Source organism: Rhagoletis zephyria, unplaced genomic scaffold, assembly GCF_001687245.7.
Source record: "Rhagoletis zephyria isolate East Lansing unplaced genomic scaffold, Rhagoletis_zephyria_1.1 Rzeph_scaffold_00001, whole genome shotgun sequence".
Taxonomy (NCBI): Eukaryota; Metazoa; Arthropoda; class Insecta; order Diptera; family Tephritidae; genus Rhagoletis; species Rhagoletis zephyria.
Window position 1 is genome coordinate 1,765,316 of NW_016157085.1, and position 25,705 is coordinate 1,791,020.

At 36.3% G+C, this 25,705-nt stretch overlaps 1 protein-coding gene across 1 annotated transcript; it reads left to right on the top strand.

Moving 5' to 3' along the window:
- The first annotated feature begins 1,405 nt into the window (after nucleotides 1–1,405).
- On the top strand, nucleotides 1,406–22,350 carry KCNQ (KCNQ potassium channel). Its single transcript, XM_017610826.1, has 19 exons — nucleotides 1,406–1,597; nucleotides 1,952–2,086; nucleotides 7,039–7,121; nucleotides 7,261–7,436; nucleotides 7,641–7,766; nucleotides 7,852–7,962; nucleotides 10,127–10,314; nucleotides 10,924–10,968; nucleotides 11,526–11,707; nucleotides 13,972–14,058; nucleotides 16,783–17,343; nucleotides 18,127–18,197; nucleotides 19,263–19,390; nucleotides 19,481–19,577; nucleotides 19,666–19,935; nucleotides 21,589–21,707; nucleotides 21,770–21,891; nucleotides 21,970–22,166; nucleotides 22,234–22,350. Exons 1-19 carry the CDS (start codon nucleotides 1,461–1,463, stop codon nucleotides 22,321–22,323), a joined length of 2,925 nt encoding a protein of 974 aa, XP_017466315.1. The 5' UTR covers nucleotides 1,406–1,460; the 3' UTR covers nucleotides 22,324–22,350.
- The last annotated feature ends 3,355 nt before the right edge of the window (nucleotides 22,351–25,705 follow it).

A 25,705-nucleotide genomic window follows, 5' to 3' on the forward strand; every position in this document is an offset into this window, starting at 1 on the left:
GAGAGAGCTTTAACTATCTCGATCAGTTCTGAAGAATCCCTTTTATAGATTTTATACCAACTGGCATCTATATGGCCGTCTCTATACATATGGCAGTACAGGCAAAAGCGAGCTTTTCCAGTGTTAGACGCATATAAAATGCACAAAAAGCTGGAAAAAGCTTTACACATGTGGCCAACTTTGACATAGGGTAAAATATCTCTACATATATTCATCAGGGTTCTGTACCAAAGGATATATGTAGGTTAAAAGCTCTCTATGATCAACTCTGGTTTACAGTCAATTAAGGACTGTTGATGTTTATGTTTTGTTTTGTTACTGCATTTCTTTACTACAACTAAGAATGCGCCCGGCAACCCTGCCTAAAACTTTTAAATTCTTTGAGCAAATATTATCCCACCCAGAACAAGTATGCATGTTACGAGCATGTAGACTTATATTTATCATCCATATCTACGAGCTGCACTTGTTTATTTAAAAAATTCAAACACATATTTAAATCTTATCCACATACTTCATGTGGGCACACCTGCTACGAAAATCAACATTTCGGTACTTTTGTAAAAGTAACCCAAAATTACAAAGTGAACGTACTTACTTACCTACATCTCACAATGGCCTCATCGCATTCAGCTTGAAGGTGTTAATTTAGTTGCAAACTTAAGTTTACACGTTCCATTAGGTACGTGAAATTACTATGCCCAAGCGATTAGTCGCCATCGGACTATGCAGGCTGATGAGCTGTGTGACTGACTAATGAGCTGCAGTAAAAAATTTGCTAAAACCGCACATTTCGCTTAATGTTAATGTAAAGTAAATAGTCAACAAAAAAACGAATTTTAAAATTTTAACAATTTCATTTTGTGGGCTCTTTTGTATGTTTTTTTTCGACTGTTTCAATTTCGGCTTATTTGCTTTACGGCCAATTTGAATTTGCTTGATATTTAACACCTAAAAAACGTAGGTAAATAATCGTTGAATAAAATCTTTTTTTTTTTGTGACTAGCTACCAAACCGAGTTTAGCTCACCACAAATCGCGGCTTAAAAGTACAAGTATCCGGCTGGCAGTCGTATGAGTTGGAAATGCATTCAGAAAATCGCGGGTGTATTAAATTTTGAACTGATTTTTTTTTATGTTTAGCGCATAGCAAGAAACAAAGTGTTTAAAAAAATTCATGTTGACAAATGGATCCAGATAATGAGTGTATTCTGTTCTATGAAAAACGTTTTCATTGGAATCGAGCTAAAATTTTTAAAGGATACTCGATAGATCTGTACGATAAGTGCGCTAAAATTTCCACGCGAAAAATTTATACAGTTTGTTATACATACAAAGAAAATTAATAGCTCATTCACTTGTTTTTATAAAAAATTATTTTTTTATTGGTTTGTGTTACATTTCAGATCATGTAAGTCCAACTATAATAACTATCCAGCGAACGGACATCTTCGACCGCGAATGTCTCTCTTAGGAAAGCCGCTGGCCTACAATCGCGGCACACGCCGTGACGCACGTTATCGGCGCCTTCAAAGTCGTGTATATAATTTTTTAGAGAGACCCCGCGGACTGCCGGCTGTTTTGTATCACATCATGGTGTAAGTTCTGTCATAATTAAAACAAATACATTTTTTATTTTTTTCCTCTATTTTTATTAATTTTTTTTTGGTTTCTCCTTGTCGTTCTTCATGCTTTGAATAAATTATTGCGTTCTTCTGTTCATAAAATTTTAATGTCGCATCAATGAAATTTGATGTACAGCGAGTATATTGGCATATATGTACTTTGTATATGCATACATACATACATACATACATACATACATATGGACTCGCACGTACTTGCATACATGTCTACCTACATTCATATACATTTACTGCGCAGTGTTGCGCATTTGTCTGTTTTATTTCACATAAAATAAATTTATGTTTTTCAATTGTCTATGTTTATAGGTTTTTTATGGTATTCACTTGCTTAGCTTTAAGCGTCTTCTCCACGATCGAAGAGTACGAGAAAGATGCAATTTATATACTGTTTCGTATGGAGATAATAGTTGTAATATGGTTTTCGTTGGAGTTCTGCTTCAGGTGAGTCAAGACTTTAATTGAAAATATGTGTGTAAATCTTCCTTCATAACTAATTACGAAACTGAAATAGATTTACAGATTTATATGTAGATACATTAGAGTGGTCCTTAAAATATTAATATCTTAAAATATCAATGCCTTAATTTTGTTCTACCTAAAAAAATTAAGACATCTACAAAAATATCAGAATTACAAAAATGGACCAGGATTCGAAAAAAAGTTTTAATAAAAAAAAACTCAAAAATTCGACAAAATTTTGACTTGAAACCTTATAAATTTTACATATCGATGGCGGAGTGGAAGATCAAACTATCTCGGCAGCCAGTTCGACAACGCCCTATCTCAGAAAACTTTTCAAGAACGCCCTACTTCAGAATTTGATTGAAACACGTCCTATTTCAGAATATTATTGAAAAACACCCTATCTCAGAATTCGGTTCAAAAACGCCCTATCTCAAACGTAAATACATTGAAAATAAGCTGAGATAGGGTGCTTTTGAATCTGCATCTAAGATAGGGCGTTCTTCAACCAAATACTGAGCTAGGGCATTTTTCAATCAAATTCTGAAGTAGGGCGTTCTTGAAAAGTTTTCTGAGATAAAGCGTTGTTGAAAAATTTTCTGAGAAAGGGCGTTTTCGAACTGGCTGCCAAGATAGGTCGATCTTCCACTCAGCCATCGATATATAGTAACTTATTCGTCAAAGTAAACTTTTTTTCGAATTTTCGCGATTCAAAAAAAAAAATTCTTTCAAACCCTGGTTACGATTAAAAACAAAAATTAAATTTTCTCGTACCCTGGTATGTATGAAAGTACTAACATCAACTTTTACGAGCAACCTATTTTCTGCTTCTGACCCAGGTGGGAAATTTAATATGAATGCAGCACAAGCAAGTAGAAATTTACGAAACTTAAACAATGATGAATTAAAAAAAACTCGTGATCTACCGCACTAACACTGAGCTGAGGCTATAGATCTTCTTCTTCTTCGTCCTTTACTCGCAATCGGGTCACAGGGCATTCGCTATGCATGCGCGCCATCTGGTTAGGTTTCTGGCAATCGGTTTGATTTCCTTCCGCTTAATACCCAAGATGCTTCGCCTCCCGCTCGACTGTTCTTTGCTACGTTTCACGCGGTCTGTCATCTTCTTCACGCAAGGATGTGACCTATGCACTTCCATTTCTGTCTCTTGATCCAGATATAAAAGGGCTCCATGTTAGCTTTTCTGAGCATTTGAGATTGTTTTAGCCCAAAAAGTTTGGACGATTATTCCTAGATATCGGTTTACGAAAACTTGCAGGTGCCTAGTTACGGCAATGATAACTTCCAAATGGTGCAACCACTGTATGGTTTGCACATTTGACTTGAAGAGCCCTGGTCTTTAAACTGAAACTCAGATTGTTTCGGCGGAACGTGTTCATCACAGACCGCTCTGGCCTTACTTAATCGGCGGTCAATGTCTTCGTCTCTGCCAACGCCCGGGGCAACTTCGCTGCCAAAATATGTGACATTCCTCCAAGTCTCAAGTGTTTAGTTGGAGACTGTCACAAAACCACAAGCCTGCACAGGCATACTAAGAGCATTGGTTATATTAAAGTCGAGCCTTAGGCCTGCCGCCTAAGCTTCCCTGTGTAGCACATTGCACATTTTGGATAGATCGGAAAGGCGGTGTGCCAAAAGATATACGTCGCCAACGTAGTCAAAGTTCTGTAGTAAACTGAACATGGTCCAAGCGAAGTTCGAAATCGATAAGGGGCCTCAATGCAACACCCAACACATCCCCAAAGAGGAAAAAGGAAGAGAAAGGGTGAGAGTATGCTGCCTTCACTGCTCACTTCGAAGGTCTCAGACATTTTCCCGTAGTGGAGGACACGACACATAGCTTGTACGTATTTAGTAACAACGATGCTCCTCTATGCCGCAGGACTGCTTAAAGACATTACCTACGAACACTGCCAAAAGCTTTTTCGAAATCGACAAACATCAGAAGCAAATGAGCTCTTAATTATACATGAACTTGTCTTGTTTTTGGCACTACAATAGTTTTTTCGATTTGGCACAAGCATCAAGGTCTCCATTCTTGTATATTAGGCAAAATGCTCAATATTCTAACCTTCGGGCATCCATCCATCAAACCAGATTATGCTTAACAGCTCAGCCGGTAAACCATAAGCTCTGAGGGCATCGGCGCGCCGCGGCGTAGCCAGAATGAAATTTAGGTTGGCTCGACCCTATTAAGCTGGCATTTCAGGGTACTATTTTATATATATATAAGGAAATCACACGAATGAGCAATTGAGAGATCCGGAATCTTTCTTGGATAAATCGGTAAAAACTTCCATACCTACCGTTCAAAAACTGAAAATGTAACTTAAGATAGATGACACTTGGAGGGCAACTAATTAGCAAAATGTGGCGGACATCAAATCTGAGTTCGTAGTGAAATAGATGAGCTGACTGATAAATCGGGCAACTGTGGTTGTTTGGAGCATCTCATTGGACCGGAGCCAATTATAGGGATCCCATAAATAAGGCTCATGAGAATCATTGGTGCAATACTGACACCTAAAAAGCAAACAAGTATTTTCTGAAAATGGCAGACAGCGTGGTGGCGGAGTTCTTTCGCAGGCAGAGCAAAAATTAACTTAGAGCTCTGATCTGACTGATTGCGGTACAAAATCTGCAAGGACGATATATGGTCAGCAAAGACATCATCGACGACCCACTACAGTGCACTCTGTCCATATCTTGCTTCGCGGATGAGATAATAGAGTACAGGTAATTTTTTCTGCAGCTGTTAGGCCTTCTCCAGACTTTTATGGTGCATTTTTGGGTCAGATGTGCTAATAATGGGCCAGCTACGTTCTCTATATTGATAGAAATTATTTATTTACTTCCTCCGACCAGTTAAGCTAACTATCTCAATTTTAACCTGTCTAAAAGATTATACAATTTAATGTAAGTCACTTATTTCACGAGTCTGTATTTTGCCCTTGAAATTGTATGTAGTTTTTAAGTGTCCACTGCACTTGACCTTTTTACCGTGAATTTGCATTCAAACCTTCATAGAATTATTCATTCATTCTTTTTATGAATAACGCGCAATTTTAAACTTCCACATATCCGTTTTGTTATCATCGCTTTTGACAAACAAACGTGTCAGAAGTCTACAAGGAATTTTATTGTAAAGGTGTGCCGCTTAAAGGATGGGCTACCGAAGATCGATTACATTCTAAATGCACTTGTTGAAACATAACAACAATACAAGTTATGCATGCCAAACAATTTTCAAATGTACAAATTACATACATTTGTATATTGTATGTACATACATTAGACCGTACGACCTCCCAACAAGCAAACAAAGAAGTTCACCGCACACGCCTGAGGCTAAAATACTTTTGCAAGGCAATTTCGAAATTAATTTGTTTATGCCGAACCTAGTTGCCGCCTTTTTACAATTTCCGGTGACACCTACATAAGTATATTCGGCAATATTTTTTTTTTTTATAGGACTACTGGAATAGTCGAAATGCTTCCTTAGCAAAAGTTTAATTATTTTTGGAAAGCTTAAATTTACTAACTGGTAGGTAAGCAAGTACCAGAACTAGTATCAAATTTCTCCTCGAGAAAAGAACGTTGAAGAATGTGAAGAAGACGACCCCTACTTTAGGCAAAAAAAGCTCGGCTGATAACAAAAACTCCTCGAGACAAGAACATGTCGATGGCTGAGTGGAAGATCGACCTGTATCGGCAGCATGTTCGAAAATACCCTATCTCAGAAAATTTTTCAACAATGCCCTATTTCAGAATTTGGTTGTATAACGCCCTATTTTAGAATTTGATTGAAAGTGCCCTATCTCAGCTGCCGATTTAAAAACGCGTAAGGCGTTTTTGGACCGAATTCTGAGGTGGGGTATTTTTCAACCAAATTCTGAAAGGGGCGTTCTTCATTCAAATTCCGAAGTGGGGTGTACTTAAAAATTTTCTGAGGTAGGGCGTTTTCCAACTGGCGTTTACGTTAGGGCGTTTTGGAACTGGCTGCCGAGACAGGTCGATATTCCACTCAGCCTTCGATATGTACGTTCAGCAAAAAAAAACAACTTTTTTTTAGAATTGCATCGCAAAACTACTTTAGATTCGAAGGTCTAATTTTAATATATTAGGGTAGTCCTCAAAATATCAACATCTAAATTTCGTAAAGAACACCCGTTTATTTTGTTCCACGTACAAAATAAAGATATCCACGAAGGTTTAAAATTAAAAAAAAAAAACACCTTTATTAGTGAAACTATTAATATATGTAAATTGATAAACTCGCTGAGTTATAGCTGGCCAAAGTAAAAATTTTTTAGAATTTTTGCGATTTAAAAAAGTAAAAAAATTTTCACATCCTGGTGACGACCTGGTGTACGTAGCACTTTACTTTGCATGTAATTCAATGTAATATTTTTTTCTTTGTATTTATTGATTTTAAAAATTAAATTTTTTTAATTATTTTATAAATTTCTACCAAACAATAAATGATATTAACTTTAGTGACTCCTATTTTTTTTTTTAATTTGGCAATTTTCCCTCAATACCTTTAATATGTACGTAGGATAAAAGGGATGCCTAATGATGTTAATATTTTTAAGGACCACCCTAATGTATATGTATAGTACATTTGTCAGTGCGTCAACTACACTCTGTGTGCAAAAATCCTTTTACATAAATAAATATGCAAGTATTAGAAAAATATATAAAATAATGCCTATGTGTGTACATACATATGTATATCAATTAGCGTAATGACTTCCTGTTCCACTAAACGCGCTTTATTCGCATCTATCTAACTACCTACATAGTGTGTTTTTTTTATTTCTGTCCGTTTAATGTGTTCTACTTGTATTCTTTTTCCTCTTTTTCATATCACCGCCCACAACAACAACAACAACATCAACAAACATCAGGCTGTGGTCATCCGGTTGTCGTTCACGCTATCAAGGATGTGTGGGACGTCTGAAATTCGTGAAACGACCCTTTTGTATTATAGGCAAGTCTACATAGCTACGACGATCCCGTCGTCTAAATTATACCAGCTTATGATTACAAAACAAAAAAAAAAACCAATACTAATTAATTTATATATTTTATTTATGTTTGTATGCGTTGTGTTGTTTTCCGCCACGCAGATATTATAACAATAGCCGCCTCGTCGGTGGTGTTGGGCATGGGCACCTCGGGTCAGGTGTTCGCAACAAGTGCACTTCGGGGGCTGCGCTTCTTTCAAATATTGCGCATGGTGCGCATGGATCGACGTGGCGGCACGTGGAAGTTGCTGGGCAGCGTCGTTTACGCACATAGACAGGTAAAATAAAAAAAAAAAATAATAAAAAATTATTTAATTTAAATTTGTTAACCAAGTTTGTGGAAATTATTGCGTATACGAACATTTAGTCAGTTCATTAATTTTGAATGAAGTTACAAACTTTTTTATCTATGAATATTTATATTTGAAAAAAATAAAATCAAGATATCGCACATTCTAACTGCGTACTCTTTTATTTGCCAGGAACTCATAACGACTATGTATATAGGTTTCTTAGGACTGATATTCGCATCATTCCTCGTTTATTTAATGGAAAAAGATGTTAATAAAAAATTTAGTAATTTCGCACAGGCGCTTTGGTGGGGAGTTGTGAGTACATACATATTTAGAACTTGACAGCATTTTTATAAAATTTCTAATTACTTGTAATAAATTTCTTTGTTTGTGTTCTAAGATCACTCTGTGTACAGTGGGCTATGGTGATATGGTGCCTGAGACGTGGCAGGGAAAATTAATTGCGTCCTTCTGCGCGCTACTAGGCATTTCGTTCTTTGCATTGCCAGCGGTAAGTGAAAATGAGACAAAGTTAAATTTTGTCGTATTAAGTGCATTTTTATTTAGGAATTATATAAAAATCATAATTGTGATATACTCGCCTCTCTTTTAATAAAAATTCAAAAGAGTTGTTACTCGACGAAAGTGTGGTTAGACAGTGTTTTGTACAGACTCCGATGAAAGAAATACCTACATTTTCATTTAGAGATTATAGATGTTCTATACATAGTATAAAGCAATCTGTATTCATATGAGTAAAATCGTTAGTTTTGGAATTGATATTTTTTCCAAAAATATTTCGGTTTTAAGTTTTCTCAATTTCTATAGTAAGCAATACGACTACGTAGAGTGACGGTGAACATGCTTCGTCCAAAAAGCAAAGCGCCTTCCCACGCCGTTTGAGGCCGAACAAAGTTTTAGACAGGGCGACTTCTTAGATACGGTATTGGAAAGCGTAATACCAAAGACATTGACTTCGTCGGCCTCTTTAAAACGGCCGTAAACGCATCTTTTTCCAACTCAGTGAACGAAGCAAAAGACACTGGGCTAACTGTAAAGGAAGCCCATTCAAATTACTTCTTGGCAATGCACAAAGTTTTAAGTACTGTAGTCCTTTGTCCACCGAGAAACCGCATTTAAACCAACAATAATGTTAGCCTGGAGATAAAGCAAAAAATAATAAATAATTCTTGGTAACAGGTGTTAATTCACACTCGGTACTAATCTTCGAGCATGTCCGTCCTTTTAAGTATGTGACGCAGAAACATGGTCAATGAGATGACGCAGGGAATAGGAGGCAGCTAACAAGGCGAAGTCAAAAACGAATTCGAAAAGGCAGACGAATACGAATACGAAGATCATGACGAAGTCGAAGACGAAGACGAAAACTAAGAGGAAAACCAATTCGAAAATGAAGACGAATAAGAATACCGTAAAATGAGAAATTCTAAGATAAAGGCGAATATGAGTACGAGTACGAAGACTAATGAGACGACGAAGGAGAATACGAAGGAGAATACGACGACGGATATGAATATGAAAATGCAAAGGGGAAAGCGAGTACGGCTATTAAGACGAAGACAAATACGAAGACTCGGGATAAGGCTAATATAAGTAAAATAATACATATATATATGATAACACAAATATTCGAAGTATGAAACGAACTATGGAAAGGAGTGAGAAATGAATAGGAGGAAGTTTCACACCGCATGTTATGGCATCTTTTGCAGGGAAAAATTTAAATTTTTCTATGCGAACTATTGAAACCTCAAAGTGAATCCAATTCAATTTTTCTGTGAAATTACATCGAAGTAATTTTGGAAAAATCTTTAAAAAATTCATATCTTCCAAAATTTTCTATTGATCTTTGAAAATGGTACCTAGTTTTACTCGGAATGAGACATTCTTTTCAAAGTAATGACTAAAAGGGGTTATTTTTATTCGATATTTTTAGAATAATTATTAAAAAAAAAACAACGCGATTTTTTAACCGATTGAAACTTTTACTCCAAAAACATACCAATTAAAATTGTATGAGTTATATGTCAAACTGAAAAAAATGTTCTAAAGACTAAGATTAAGAAGTTGGAAATTTTTATGAAAATTTGTTGAGTTTTCCCCAAATTTTGATAAGGTTCGAAACTTTAATTTATATGGATTTGGTTAAAGTTTGGACAATATTTATATAAAAATAAGAAAAAAATTAGCTTGCAAAACTTTGTGAATTTTTAAAAAAAAGTCAACACGTTGTCACTTGTTTCATATACACACACATAACACTAAAGATCACCTTTAAGACTTTTAGGAAAAGCCCAATTGGCACTCCAATTTAAATAGACTGGGCACTTGCATGCAACTACACACAACTGTACTAAAGAAACATTCACTTGACATTGTGGCGAGGCATCAACCTACTGCCCTTTATCATTCAAAATTATTTTTCGCGTCTACTTGAAAATTTAGTATGTATGTATGTATATGAAGTGTTTTATAAAAATAAATATGAATCAATGTTGTAGTTACATACATACATATATCAAATGTTTACACACAAAAGTTTAAAAATTACACGTGTTCATATGTATGCTACATATGTATTTATATACGAGTATGTATGTATATGTATGTAAACACTAATTGACTCTTGTATGCTTGTGTATGCGTATTTTTAGGGCATTCTTGGCAGCGGTTTCGCCTTGAAAGTGCAGCAGCAACAACGGCAAAAGCATATGATACGCCGAAGGCAACCCGCCGCAACGCTAATACAAGCCGTTTGGCGTTGTTATGCCGCGGACGAACATTCAATATCGATCGCCACCTGGAAAGTACACGAAGTGCCTTTACCAAGTCCGCCCACCTCGTAAGTATAAATTAAAAAATAAATAAAAATAAAACCAAGAGTTGAAAGTTTTAAGCAAAAAAATTTGCGAAAATTCTTAATAGCTTCTAGCCTTAGAATTAGTGAGTGCATTTTTTGTGAGCATGCTCCAGACTGTCGCTTAATTGCTTGAGAATCTGTCTACATAAAAACTTACAAACAAAAATTACAACAACCATATTACTGTAGTCAAAAAATATGATACACTGAAAACTGCGATGCTGTTAATTAAAAAAAAAAATATTAGGAAATTCAAAATTCACAAAATAAATCGGATGTTTGCCGAAACGAAAAATGTCACATTGATCTATGTACATACACCGTTAGCACAGCCAGGGCAGCATCAATACTAAAATATATTTAGTTAAAAAGCTTCAATGTGTGCGCAACAAATTTTCTTCACACTACTTTTTTAAAACACTTATGGCACGTTTACACTGAGCAAAACTTTATCATAGTTCGAAAAGCAGTTACATGTACACCACTTTTTTAACTACTTTTTTCACATTATTTTATTTTATTTTCAATGGGTTCTTACAAATAACTACAAATGTGTATATATATTTTTTATATCTTGTTTTGTTTTTACAGTTCGGAATATTGGGATAGATTATTTAAGAATTTAAGTGAATATAGGTAAACAAATATATTGAATTTTTACATATCAAAGAACACATGAATACCCACATACATACATAGATCCATAAGTGTCATAGAATACATGAATTTGTCCGTGATTCTTAATCCTATACTAGGTACATGCACACATACATACATATTTATCTAGCTAGTACTTAAAAATGTATCTATGTACTCCGGCTACAGCGCATAGCTAATTCAAATCAAGTGTATGTATGTACATAAATGGCTCATAATACAAGTACCTTTTAGCCGCCTGTCAAACAATAAATGGAGCTAACGTCAACACTTTAGCACACCCATACCAACACTACATACCTATCTATGTAGTATTGATTAAGAAATTGTAGCATTTCAATTAATTTTATACACACCTACATACTTACTACATAACTCGTAGCTGTGTAAGTAGTCAATATGTATGTAACGATGTCAATGTTACTAAGTAGGTACTAACTCACTTTAAATATTCTGTCTATGTAGTTCCTATAATTTCCTACTATTTATTTATGTACGTATGTATGTATGTATGTATTATTTCTCTATCAATTTAGACGAGCTTCATCTAGCTTTAAGCACAATGCCTCATTCGTTACACGTCTACCAACAATCAGACGGCATCGGAGTCAAAATATACCGCCACGTGAGGTGAACACGATTATACCGCAGGGTCCCAGCAAGATCACCAAATATACACGTACAATGCGAGAGATTAATACCTCTGTGGAGAATTTGGGTATGTTTAGTTGTTGTCATAAAGCTATGCAAAAGCTAACTAATGGTATATAACAACAAACAAAAAAAGAAAAACAAAAAACAGTTTTGCACCAAACTTTTGCATCATTAACGAGAAATACATACAAACAAACTAGTTTACTCATACATACATACATATCTACATGCTCATGCATTTGCTTTTCAAAATCGCTTCTAACTCATTCATAATATTTAGACAACAGATTGTGATTTGATTTCCATAACATAAATTTCATACAATACACCTGCACTACTTTATAAGATCAGTAAAATTTAATATTTAGGATGCCTCACATATATTAATATGTACAACGAAAAAATCGGTTGTATTTCTCCAAGCGAATCATGATATTTGGTCCTGACTTCCATTTAAATAAAATATGGGATACAACTGCAAAAAAAAAAGAATTTTATGGTTTATGAGAATTCCTATAAAATTAATTTTATATACTTTAAAAAACATGATGAACCAGTGAACCTGCATGGCGTAAAACACTTAAATTAAATTAAATTTTAGACTATTGTAACCCCTAAAAAATATTCCAAATGTTTCATCTAAATAAATTCGTCCAACTGAAGAAAGACCGCCCATGGTTTCCGTTTTTCATTTTATCAAATTTAAAATTACCCTGTACCGCTGGAAAAAAGGTACAACGGTACAGATCTGATGACCTTTACAAAAAACGCCTTCCCATATTATATTTATAAGTATGTATGTACACTAGGGTGTCCCGGCAAAAAATTTTTTTTGAGCTACACTATCGCAAGAGGTATCGAAATTTGCGCAATTTTACACATGTTAAGAAAAAGGTAAACAAGTTAGAATTGTGTGTCATTTTGAGGGCTCTACCACACCATGAAGTTTTCCACGTATTTTATATGAGAAAAAACACTTCTTCGTAGAAATAGAGATAAAATCCTTAAAAGTCAATATTTTTCCATTTGCAAACTCTTTTTCTTTTTAGGAGACTTCAAAGATATCTTTTCTGCGAATAACCTTTAAACAATTGGTGGAAATCTGCATGCATATTTAGTACATAGAATTGAGTTGGGACAAGGGACCGTAATTATTGTAGCTAAAATAATATAAATCATTATTTTATGATTTTCGCTTTTTTGTAGTACCAAAATAATTTCATTTTTGTTTTGGTTTCGATCAAAAATAAAGACTATTACATAATTTATTATTACATAATTTTTATTTGTTCGCTCAGAGATAATAATTATCATTGAATTTTATTTTACACTTAAAAACAAAATTATTTATAACATTTAAAAGGTAATACAGAGACAACCAACTGAAATTTTTACTTAAAAATTCTGGAACTGTTTCCTTTTATTAGGGTGTCGCACCACTGGAAATAATATGTCGCAAATCACGCTAGTATAGCTTTTGGGTTTTTTGAACAATCATTATTCGTAAGTGAAAAAATTAACGGCAAAATATTTGCGCGTAAAAAATTAAAATCATAAAATAACCATTATTTTTGATCGAAAAAATAAAAATCAATATTTTTCATTTTTATTGGTAAAAGTTGAAAAGTAAAAATTAGGAAAGTCCCAAAAATCCCGGTATGCTTGGCTATATTTCTTTTTTTATTTAATAATATTTAAAATAAATCCCTGGTTTGGAGTCATAAAAGAGACCAAATTTTGTGGTTCACTTGGAAACAACTATTTTTTGGGCGAGGCATCCTAACATATATTATTTTTTTAGTACTTAGTTCTTATCAACGTGTTCTTACATATGTTTTGTAGTCATATCAGTTATCTAAAGCTGGCATACGAATAAATCAGTTTCACATTTCAATTAAAGGCTATGCAGGGTTGCATAGGTAGGGCCAAGCAACACTTGAGGTCTAATAAATTACTTGCAATAGTAGTAAAAACTAAATGCAATTACCCTGCATACCAACATAATTATGTATGTATGTATGTTAAATGCGTTCGCACCTCTGTCCAAAACGGTGTTATTTAGTAGCACATCTATGATTTCATTAATGTTGTTGTTGTTATACAAGTTATGAAATAGCAAAATTAAAATATGTTCACTTAGCTATTTCCACGGTTGTTGCACTTTTGAATTTTCATTAAACATTCGCATTGTTTTTATAAGTTTTCTTTTTGTTTCTTTAGGCTTTTAATTATTTCTTATATTTTCCTTTGGTGCCAATGCGTTTCAAAGTACCTACGTTTTGTTGATTTGTTTATTACTTTTTGCTGCCTTCTTCTGTACATTTCCAGAAATTATACAAAATGGCAAAACTTTAGATCCCTGTTTTAGTGAAGATTCGGTGGTAGAAACAAGTGTTTTGAAAAAGAATTCGGATGGTAAGTGCAGTTGTTGTCAATTTCACGTCATTGGTAATGGATGTTGTCGTCTAGTTGTTAATCACATCTAACCAAAAGCAAAAACAAATCGTAAATTACAAAAAATTTTAAAATATTAAATCAGTTTAAATTTTCACAATATACAGGGTGCATGGGAATAACAAACACTACACACATATCTAAATTATTGCGTATAAAAATCATAACTTCAATTGTTGAACATTTAATTGGTTTATTTAAGTATAACATGGATATAAACTTTAAAATTTTTAAAACTGCCAAATTTTTATCAAGCAAAGTTTTAAGTTGTCCACTGTCCCACATTTTAGAGCTTAAGATAGATCTCTCATTGTTCTAAATAAATATTAATTTGACTGACTAAGGCTCACAAATTGGTTCAGGACTGAATGGTGGTTATGATTTTTATACCTGACAACAGCGCTATATTTTAAGAGGTCTTGTTTTTATGTAATGAATCTATTTCTAACCGAGCGGACTTGTGCACAAAAGTTGTATATCTTTGTTCGCGTAACGGTTGTTTTTAACAGCCCAGATGAATCGAGATAGATATAGATATACATACATACATACATATACAGGGTTTCCTATACCAGCAAATTACTCCTTCTAAAATGGATGAAAATGTTCTCTATTGGAAAACGCAAAAATATGAACTGCCAAGTCGATCTCGAAGGAAGTGAGTTAAACTGACCGAAAGTCCATTTGTTTTAAATGGATACACATGTTTTTTATGTTGTCGAAAACTTTTTCTGCAATGCATTTCCGGTCTGTTCAACACATTTCCGGTCGAATCCGGAAGTCGGTAATACGACAAAATGCAGCATCCCCGACGATGATTTATATTTTTTCGTTTCCACAAAGCAATTTCGTTCATTTTAAAAGTCCAGGACGAATTGAATGCAAATCTGTGATAAAAGCATGTACATATATCCCATTTAAAATATGGACTTCCGGTCAGTCACCTGAATATTTTCTATAACATCATAACCAATTTTATACGGGCCAAGAATTTCCCATATCTGTCTCTGCTGTCCAGAATTTGTACCTCCGAAGTAGTAAGAATCTGGCCAAGGACTGTCATTCTAATCTCTGTCCTAATGTGAATAGGAAAGTTACTTTCATGGCCCACACTTTGTAAAATTAACATTTTTGTGACAAAATCTAATATACCGAGAAAATTTTGTTTTTGATGCAGAAATGCATCTAAATGCCTCAGGAGTATTTCTGCATCAAAAAAAAATATGATGCAAATTTAAAAATAAATTTAATGGGCTTTTCGGTTCTCCCGACCATGAGGGTGGATTTCTTGAAGAAAAAACCACGAAAATATATGTTTAACCTTTTTAAAAATTTTTGTTTTCAAGTCAAGTTTTCAAAGGGCAAACAATTGAAAACCCTCTATTCTTGAAGGTTGTTTTAAAGGTCGAGGTAATTTTTTGAGAATATTTATCCTGAATTCTCCGTCTCAAAATCTTTAGAACATTGTAAAATTTATTTTGCCAGCTGTTCTGTTTCTCGAGATATTAGATTTTGTCACACAAAAAGTTCATTTTCAGCACTGTGCGTCCCAGATCGAAGGAATTTGGAGTTTTCGAGATCGAACAAGCCAGTACATTGTGATAGTGAAGAAACATTGAGCTATCCTCTTCTCAATTCTAGGATACCGAGTGACCGCCGTAGTCGAACTTACACATAGCAGGAAGCTGGACTCTGAGCGAATTTACATTTTTTTCTAATTTCGGTCGCCCCTTCGGCAGGCAATAGTAAGCCTTCGAGTGTATGTACTTCTGCCATAAATAAGCTTCTCATAAATGCCATTTGCCGTTCGGAATCGGCGTGTGTGTGACATCAAGGAGCACACCAACCGCAAATCGGAGAGACTGGGCCAAAACACTTAAAAAAATGTGAACGCCAAATATTTTCTTTTAGACTCCTGTGATCTTAATTAAGGACCTGGGAGGCGAACAGGCAATATCTATGCACTACCGCCACTACATTGATGGCTTGTGGAGGTGCCTTAGCAATTTTCTTGACCATTTCGAAGTCGATCCTAAACTTTAATGTGGCTCGATTAAATGATAGATTCCGAATACTTTTTTAAATAACTAAGTTTTTCTTTGCTTTTTATTAATTGTGTAATTCTTTTTTCGTTATTCATATGTACATACATTTATGGATCATATATCTATGTATCAGTTTTTTTTATTTTGATTTTTTATTTCTATGTTTCGCCTCAAACTTATAGTCCGAGAGATCTTTTATGTACAGTTAAACTTTTTCCTAAAAGCTTAAGGTCATGTACATAATTTCCATTATTTATCAGTGTTTACCACTGCATAGACATGTTGGCCGAGGTTTCTAGCTCCCAAATATGTTTTTCATATGAACCCTCAAGAATAGAAGTTCCCTGTAGCCAAGATATTAACACAAGAACTTTACACATATGAACTTTTATACATATGTATGTACTTACATAAATATTTTCATATGTAAACCAGCCAGCCATGGTAGCCCTCGAGTTAAGTCGTTAGTAGAACCGCTATTCCTTCCATTTTCCAAACTACAGGTCCATACTGATGCTGGTGCTAAAGCTGCCATACTCGTACATACATACATATATATGCACCCCTGTCACTTGATGGTGTTAATAAATTCTCTTTGATTGTAAATCTTCTGCAAATACTATTTTCGTTTCACGCTTAGCCACCAAGCCCAAGCCCCGTCTAATCGATTGTCAACAAAGGTTCAGCTCTCTTTCTCTTGGAAGTTTTTGTAGGAATGCAACGGACAACTATCGACAACAACAGCAAAACCAACCACAAACACCACAACAACAAACCGCTCCCATCTTATCACAACAGAAACAACAGAATTTCACAGCACCCAAAACCACCGCTTCAACAATTGCCAATAATAAATGTACGCTGCCAAATAATTGTGCCGCCACGAATAAAAATGAAATGATGGTTAATAGCCAGAACAGTAGCAACGCTGCCTTGCCCAACAACATACCTGTGATTCTTTGTGGTTTCATGCAGGGCGATTTTTTCGGTTCGAATTTTTCACTGCCTCAAACATCGAACTGCGATGAGTCGCAAGATAGCCAGCTCTACAATCGGATGCAGTCTATTGAGCCGCGCCTAATGGCCAGTGTGCATGACAAGCGTGGCAATAGTATGCGCGAGGGACGATGCCGCTTTGATGGCATAACCATTGGCGGTGGAGGTGGTGCAGGCGCTGGTGGACGTGGTGGATGTTTAGAAAGTGGGTATTCGTGTTGTGAAATTAGCGATGCCTACCCCCCATAAGTAGTAGAAAGAATTGCTGTACACGTACAACTCCAATAGTATGTATAGCTTATGAAAAGAATGTATAGCTATAATGCTAAAATCGCTCGTCAATTCGTAAACTCAATGTTCTCTTTAGTGTGGAAACTATGTAGAATTCTTGCTAGAAACCAAATGTGGAAAATTAATAATAACCAGCGAAATTGAAACTTCTTTGGCGTGTATGTATGCGGGTGTGTGTGTGTGTAGAAACGTAATTAATTTAAAAACTATTAAATCTTCGCAAAAATTAGTGCATCAAAAATAATGTTGTTCTGCTCACAAAGACTTGCGTAGTAGAGTATGAATACATACAAGTAAACACAACCAAGTATGTACCTCTACTGATTCATTAGCTTCAACGTATTCGAGCCGCAGTGTGGCTCGTTCCTAATTGCATTATCTAAAATGTTTATCATTTTTCATTTTGTTGTTTATCTTAACTGCATAAGTACATATGTATTGCCTATACTAACTTAATACTAACCTACATAATCGTACCTACTTATTACCAATAGGAACTCTCATACATTATTTACTACTCTCTACCTCGCTAAACTTAACAAAACTTGTACTCGTAATTTTCATTGTTGTTGTATAATATTTGATTTATGTGGCCGTAAAATTGTTAGTGTTATTTTCGTAGTAACCTTTTGTACTAATTTTATGCTTCCATTTTTGTCTTCTCTCTCTCTCTCTCCGTCTCTATCTCTGTATTCAGATGAAGATGAAGAGCCGCGATGTACGCAGCTGACTTGCCAACACAAAACGGCCATAAGATTCATCAGAAAGGTAAGCAAAATTAGGTAATTGCTGGTAAGTGTTGAATTACTGGTGTTTTCATTAGACTGTACCAGAATTCGGATACACCCCGAGCTTTTCGCCATATCTTCGGCATATACACGCATATCTTAAAGTATGATATACCGATGTTCTTGCCTCGAGGATACTAAGTTCATTGACCTCGAGTATACCGTTCTATACCCACCTACTACCCTAACGTGCCCGCACCAGTAAATTACCGCTCGCCAAAAATCGTTAAACTTTGGCAAAAGAGGTATTTCGATTCGGAGGCAATTTCGATTTTTTTTTTTTGCCAAACGTGGGGGTCGCTTTTTTCATTTTTCATAATATGTATCCTCGCCACTTACAGTCGTATCTTAAGGTGTTATATATCGATGTTCTTGTCTCTTATATACTTCTTTTGTACCAAAGTTCATTGGTTTCAAGTATCCCGTTCAAGTTCTTATCACCATAACATACCACCCTAATGTCAGTAAATTAAAGCTCAACAAAAAATGTTAAACCTTTGCTAAGGAAATATTTTAATTAATCCAGTAGAACTATTTAACAATAAATTTTAGAGTGTGGCGGTGAATTGCGCAGCAGAGATTTCCAGGTTGCCGGAAGAGAAGAAATTTGAAATGTCAAGAACATCAACATCTCTGCTGTGAAATCCACCGTTACACTTTTCACCACCCCTTTCAATATTCAATCGTCTCTCATTAGGTGCCTATAAAGCCAATTCAATATTAGGAACAGGAAATCTGGATTTTCTACAATACAAATTTTCACAGATCAGCCCATTGAAAGAATAGCCTATGACTAATCTCTTCTAAAATGCAACTGAAAAGAATCAAAAAATATAAATTTTTGTGTGAAAATTAAAATATGTAAAGAAATCGATTAATTACCAAAGGAATAAGTCAGCATTTTTTCGATATGAAAATTTTGATGTAGTTCGGTTCGTTTAAAGGAGCTCTGTTGAATTGCATCAACTTGGCCATAACGGAAAATTGCTCACTTATTGCCTTCGTTAACTAACCGATGCAAATGTGAACTTTGCCTTCTTTACAGCTGAAATACTTTGTGGCTCGCCGCAAATTTAAAGAAGCTCTTAAGCCATATGATGTAAAGGATGTGATGGAACAATATGCGGCAGGCCATGTGGACTTGCTGGGTCGGGTCAAAAATGTGCATGCAAGGTAAATATCACTACACAAAAAAGATACATAAATAGTTACTCGTAAATATATATAAAAAAAACCCTTTACTTTTTAAATTACAAACAACAGACTCGATCAAATCCTGGGTAAGCAGGGGTCAAAATCAAAAGATGTTTACGCTTCTAAAATTAGTCTAGCTTCGCGTGTAGTTAAAGTAGAGCGACAGGTGAGTGAAAAATTCCTTCTATGTTTTGTGTTTTTAATTACACCCATTTTTAATTTTTTTATTTATTAACTTTGTAAAAAAAATGTAGGTCGCCGATATTGAAGAAAAATTAGATATACTCATTAAAGCCTATATGGAGGATCGTGAACGCCTCTTAGCACTTCCATTACCAACACCGCCTATAGTTAAACATTCCAATAATAATAATGAAGATCACTCGAAACGGGGCGATTGTGTTATGGGCAACAATAACAATAAAATTAGTAATAGTATAAATACTAATAATACACATGCGACAATCAGTGCTAGAAGGGATTTCTTCTCGGCGACGAAAATCGGGATCAGAGATGATAATAAGGTAAGGAAATGTTTAATTCATATACATGAAAAGTGGCTTGAATGAAGTTGATGGCAAAAATTGGACACTGTAAGTTTTCTTGCTGAGGTGGAGCGACAGAAAATTAGGTGGCCAGATACCGTCTACAATTTTCTACATTAGATTTCACATTTATTGTAAAGTGTTTTTATAAATATTTTTTGATCTATGTACTTTCTGCTATATCCAGCATTCTTCTCCTTATTCTTCCCTAAATTCTCAATGCAAATAAAAATAACAACTCGGATGTGATCCTCTTATAAAGCCAGCATATCTTGCAAGATTATAGTCTTATTTTCTTGAGATTTGGCGGTCCAATTGCTTATTTAGTGTGATTTTTCAGCCTAGTCATATGCAGTTAGTGCCCTTGGTCTCACTGTGGTAAGGCCCGGGCACCTTCTTTGAGCTCGAGTACTTAGAGCTCAACCTGTCTTTTGGCATGCACTTCCATGGGCCAGTGTTCTGTGAAGTCAGCCAAGAATTTGTAGGTGTTTTCCTTGCCTAATCTCAACAAAACCTATATCTGGTAATCGTATACGTAAATCTCCGCCTCCGCTAATCTTTCAAATGGTTGATTTCAATCATTCTGCTTTTAATACCACTGAGGCAACCGCCAACGTACACCACGTGGAACACATTTTGTGCAGATCCGTGCCGCGCTAGTTCATCCGCTGTCTCATATCTGCTTACTTATGTCCCTATGCCTACACCCACCTGAATTGAGATTCACGCCTTTGTTAGCCACAGAAGACAGCCTCCGATCCCCCTTTGGCTAGGAAGATCGCTGAGCGACATGAATACCCTCCCCTTTTCAGTCTGCGGATAATGCGCTTGTAGTCAAAGGTGCATCCTCTCTATTTTTTCACGGTGATACCGACTCGAAGTTGCATTTCCCGCTCAACTCATACACAGCCCAGTTTCCTGCTATAGCCTTATAGCCTGATACCATAGTCTGACTAAGAAATAATCAAACGCAACTGAAAAAGAGGTCAGGCTATTAGCTTTAAGTCCAATGTTTATGCTTGCCAGTTGGCTATCAGAGCAGTTGTTTACCTCTCTTGCTATCATCGCATAGCAGCTACCTCCCTAGGAATTACTACAGAGATCTGGAAGTCCAAACTTGAGATTGATAAAAAGCTACAGCCATGTTCTAGTGGTTAGAGGTACACACTACCACACTGTAGGTCCATCGTCCGAGTAACATTGACTTAAAAGTATAGGTCCCTCCCCTTTGAGTGGTAATATCAAGGCGCACACTATAATTCGGAGGAGAAGCTTGGCCATGCAAAAGCAAATATGTAAGTGTCAGATATCTGTCTATCTCTAGACGGCTTCGTGCAAGCTGTCCATTTCATCAACCCCAAAGAACATAAGCTCCAAGTTTTTCTCTATATTCTTGCAGCTTTTGAGTACAATAAGCCGACTGCATTTCTCGTAGGAGCTTTGAGTTGAGTTCACTGTACATATTTCTAGTTCGAAAGAAAGCGCAGTACTATGCATTACTATTTCTTTACACTGAATTTCTATACAAGGAATGCCACTACTCCGTCACTGTATTCTATTCAGTACTACGCACATTCTCTCCTGAAAAAAAAAAAATCTTCAATATTAATTTTACATTATTTTGTTTTACAGGTTTCCGATGCGCGTGCGTTTGCGCCATCCTACGATTTAGCCTCGGTTAGTCCTTTTAAACTTTGTAGTGATAACACCATATCCGAAATGGAAAATCCTAAGAAACGAGTAACTTTAAGGTAAGCTGGAAATACTAGCTACAACTTTTTTGGCATTAGCATAAACATTACTCCTCGATTAGATCCGCCTCGAATCCTTGCGACAGAGGAGTGTACAAAGATGATAATTTTGCTATAACGATACCTGGCCTAACTGAACCTCTATGTAGTAGTTTAAAACCGAATTTACGAAAGGAAAACTCAAGTAAGTTGTCAGCGAAATTAGTTATATAAATACAAATGTTAATATAATTATGTATTTTATTTAAATAATTTTCCTTAGTTATACTCATCGATGAGGTTGAAGACTTCGAAGAGGAGGATCTCAATTGCGAAGGTGAAATGGATCACTACCCCTCCTGGGAGATCGACAGCGATGCTGGAGCAAATATTGATCTCGACTGTGAAGCGGCGGCCGAGGATACTGCGCTACTACAACAGATATCTCAAACGAAAATTATTATTACTTCCGTTACGCCTGTAAGTAGATCTAATAGTGCAATAGATAATATTTTTTCAATTAAAATGGCATAATTGTTGCTTACAGGTAAGCTCAGCAAATAATCTGACAGATTTGGATAATGAATCCGCGGATACGCCTACAAAATCATCATTACTTTTCCCGCATTCTGGCTAAATTATATTTTGTACATATTTTTTTACGTTTCGCATGCATTTTTTTATCCCATTTGTGTTCAGATTTAAGTAAAAAGATTTTTTAATTAAAAAAAAAAACAAAAACACATTTAGAAAAGTTAATCATAAAATTTTAAAATTTACCTAAAATTAGAAAAATTAAAAAAATAAAATAAAACAATTTAATTATAACGATATTGGTATTATTTTCATTATTATGTTGGGTAAAAACACGCCGCGACCTAAAAGGTCTTACCGTGCTTAATCCTAACTGCCATACCTAAACAAAAGCGTCAGCGTTGTCTGGCTGTCTCATGCCATAAAATTTGTATGAAGCATACCGAAGCAACGCGGCGTCAACGCTGAACGGTTGGAAAATCCGATTTTGACAGGGCGTTAGGTATTGAAGTTGGCTGCAGGAAACGCCGAAACTGTCACAAAGAAACCTATGCTTATTGTTGATGTCATTTCTGCACTTGACATAGCGTTGACGCTTTTGTTTAGGTATGGCACCTCGGCATTCAGAAATCGCTCCGCCCAACGCTTTTGTATGGCAGTAATTTTTATCACTCCAACCTTAGGCTATTTAAGCACACTGGAGGTTGCCATGTTCCAAATTTTGGATGGAGAAAATAGTCGTTCTCCGAGGTATATCAGTCACTGTGGCTGAATGGTTAGATGGGCGTATTACCACTCCCTGTGTGTGTTCGATCCCTGTTCCGAGAAAAATCGATTTAGATAAAGTTTTTTCTAACAGCGGTTGCCCCTCGGCAAGCAATGCCAAAGCTCCGAGGGTATTTCAGCCATAAAAAGCTTCCCATAAAAACCATTACCCGTTCAAGAGCGGCGTAAAAATGTAGGAAGCTAAATTTAGGAAATGTAGGAAGCCCAATGTTGAGGATAGAGTATAAAGGCAATGGTTACAATAAACCCCTTCCGCAGCTCAATTGGCGAGCTATGGGGAAAGGCTACTGTAATACTATGGCTGTACACCACGGTAGTTAAGCCGATTTTCTATTACTGTGTAATAATACAATGAAACGCTCTTTTAAACGATGCCGATATTAGAAAGGTGGACAAAGTTCCAAAGTCCGCATTCACACTCATAACGGGAGCCAAATTATCGAAGACATCTACGAGACGATTTAGGAGGGGGTTACGCGCCCCGTATTCGCAGATGGCTGAAAGTTCGATGCTAGGGTTGGTGCTGGTGTATATTATAGGTTAGATTAAGTTATTTTTCAGTGGGACTCTACATTAAGTCGCCAAAATTCTCGAAACGAAAAGCAGTGGGACCTTAAAGTATACAACATGGAAAAGTAGCAGATGCAGTGTGTTATCAGCCAAATCTGTCACTATGAGGAGCATGTAACTGGACGTTGTATGGTGTTTGGTGCGCCTGCTAGTCTTTTGGAGACTTTTGGCGATGCAAATTAGCGATAGCACCATTCGTTGGTCCTTGGTGTTAACAAAAAAATGAAAACCCAGGCTTAAACTTTAGTCGTTAGAAATCATCTATATTTCAGCTGATAGTAAATATAAATCCAAAATAATAAAAACCCTTCCTGATAGCCGTTAAATGGCATAGATTCATAAAATAGAGTCTAGATGAAAACTTCTTGTGTAGACAGTTCTTCGATAATTTGCAAGACCTAAAGTTTTTGGTAATCTTATCCTTTAAACGATATCAGCAAGCTCAACTAACGGTAGTTTGGGGAACCGTGCTGTTGTGACGTGGTCGAACCCTTGGGGGAGATGTATTAGTCAAGTAAGTTTAAAAGAGCATGTAAAAACGCAATTAGTGTGGTGTATACGTTGGTACATCGATGTAGAGTCTGGATAAGGAATAACTTAACCACCTGCAACATCCAGACGACTGTAGTTGTTCCAGAGTTATGCCGGTCTTGCGAGGAAGCTGAAGACCTTTTTCTGCAATTGCGGCTGGTTGAACTCCGATGACGCTATTTATTCGGTGAGCGTTGGTGAAGGTAGCGATAGCTTCTCTGTGGATGCCATTTATTGCATTCCTGTACAGCGTCGGCAACAGTGGTTGTCGTACGTAGTCCTGGATGTCGTCCTTCAATTAAAAAGAATACCTTATGACGTACCTAGCGGACGTTCTCCTTCCAGGATGAACCTATCCGGATGCATGAAGAGAAGCTCCACTTTGTTGGCTGATTTTCCCTGGTTTAGTAGTGGGAGCACGCTTCTTGTTTTCCATAATCCGGAGTAACATTAATAGTCATCGAAAGGCAGAGGGCCTTGGTGAGTTACCCTACTAAGTTCGGACTCAATTGAGCATCAGCAAGCATATTTCGAAAGAATGAAAGGCTTTGAAGACTCGACATTTGGCTTTATCCATCGAAGGGTGCTAAATATTAAGTCTGCCCTTCCGATCATTACACCGTCTTAAATGCCAAAGATCGTAATGGACGTTTAAGTCACCCATTACCATGCGGCTTTCATCTCTGAGGTGTGCACCTATGTATGTATATACCTTGAATACTTCGAGCTCGACATCGCCTGACTAGGATAGATGGGCTTGGCTGCCTTGGGTTGGTCGCAGCGGTGGTTTCTGCCTGGCGGTGGTTGTTATCGTATGTAGCGGCACTACTAAGCCCCGCCTATTTCGGTGTGTCCATCAATCGTTGTGGTCAAGCTCAACTAAAGACAGGCCCAAGAAACGGGCTATTTCGACGGGATCGGACCAAAAGGAGAGGGGTATTAGTTGAGTGGATTGAGCTGGCGTATGAAGAGATGGTTGGTGTCGTGCGGTGAGTCTCTGCATGACGGTCACTCATTAGAGGTATTAGGGTCGAGTCTGGACAGGTAACAGTTGAGACGGCTGCAATATTCAGACCATAACTGGGCTGCCTGGCGGTGCTGAGCAGCTTTGCTCGGCTGAGCTTTGTGGACCGGTGTAGGCTCTTCGGGTGCTACGATTCACCTACGCAATTCATGTGGATCTCGGATCGAATATGATGCGAGTCCGAATCAGAAAGTCGAAGGAAGAGCAAGCCCGCTGCGAGCTGTTATTCCAGGATGAACGCTTAGAATGGTACACCGATCTAGACCGGGTTAGATGGCTAAACAGCAGTCCTCGGTCTGTTAAAACCCGAGTCTTCTGAATCTGAAACGGCTGCGGCTAAAACGGAATGTTTTTTTAGTTTACTCATATTTCATTTAGGAACAAGTTAAGATTTATAAGATTTATCAAAGGCGAAAACATCTGTTCTTGTAAAACCAGCAAAACCTGCAAGTCATGGAGTACGGGAACAGTCTAATTATAAGTTTGCACCAAAAAAATTGTGTACCATTGAAATCGGAATAAAAGGGCGGACAACGCCATCTTTTTGTTTTTTCTGGCTTACGTAGGGTTTACA

What these genes read in the sequence shown, in the direction of transcription:
- KCNQ (XM_017610826.1), top strand. Translation starts at nt 1,461, where the DNA reads ATGTCTCTCTTAGGAAAGCCGCTGGCCTACAATCGCGGCACACGCCGT. An exon ending in TCGTTGGAGTTCTGCTTCAG is followed by an intron (nt 2,087 to 7,038) that starts GTGAGTCAAGAC and finishes AACAAACATCAG; the next exon opens with GCTGTGGTCATCCGGTTGTC. An exon ending in TTTACGAAAGGAAAACTCAA is followed by an intron (nt 21,892 to 21,969) that starts GTAAGTTGTCAG and finishes AATTTTCCTTAG; the next exon opens with TTATACTCATCGATGAGGTT.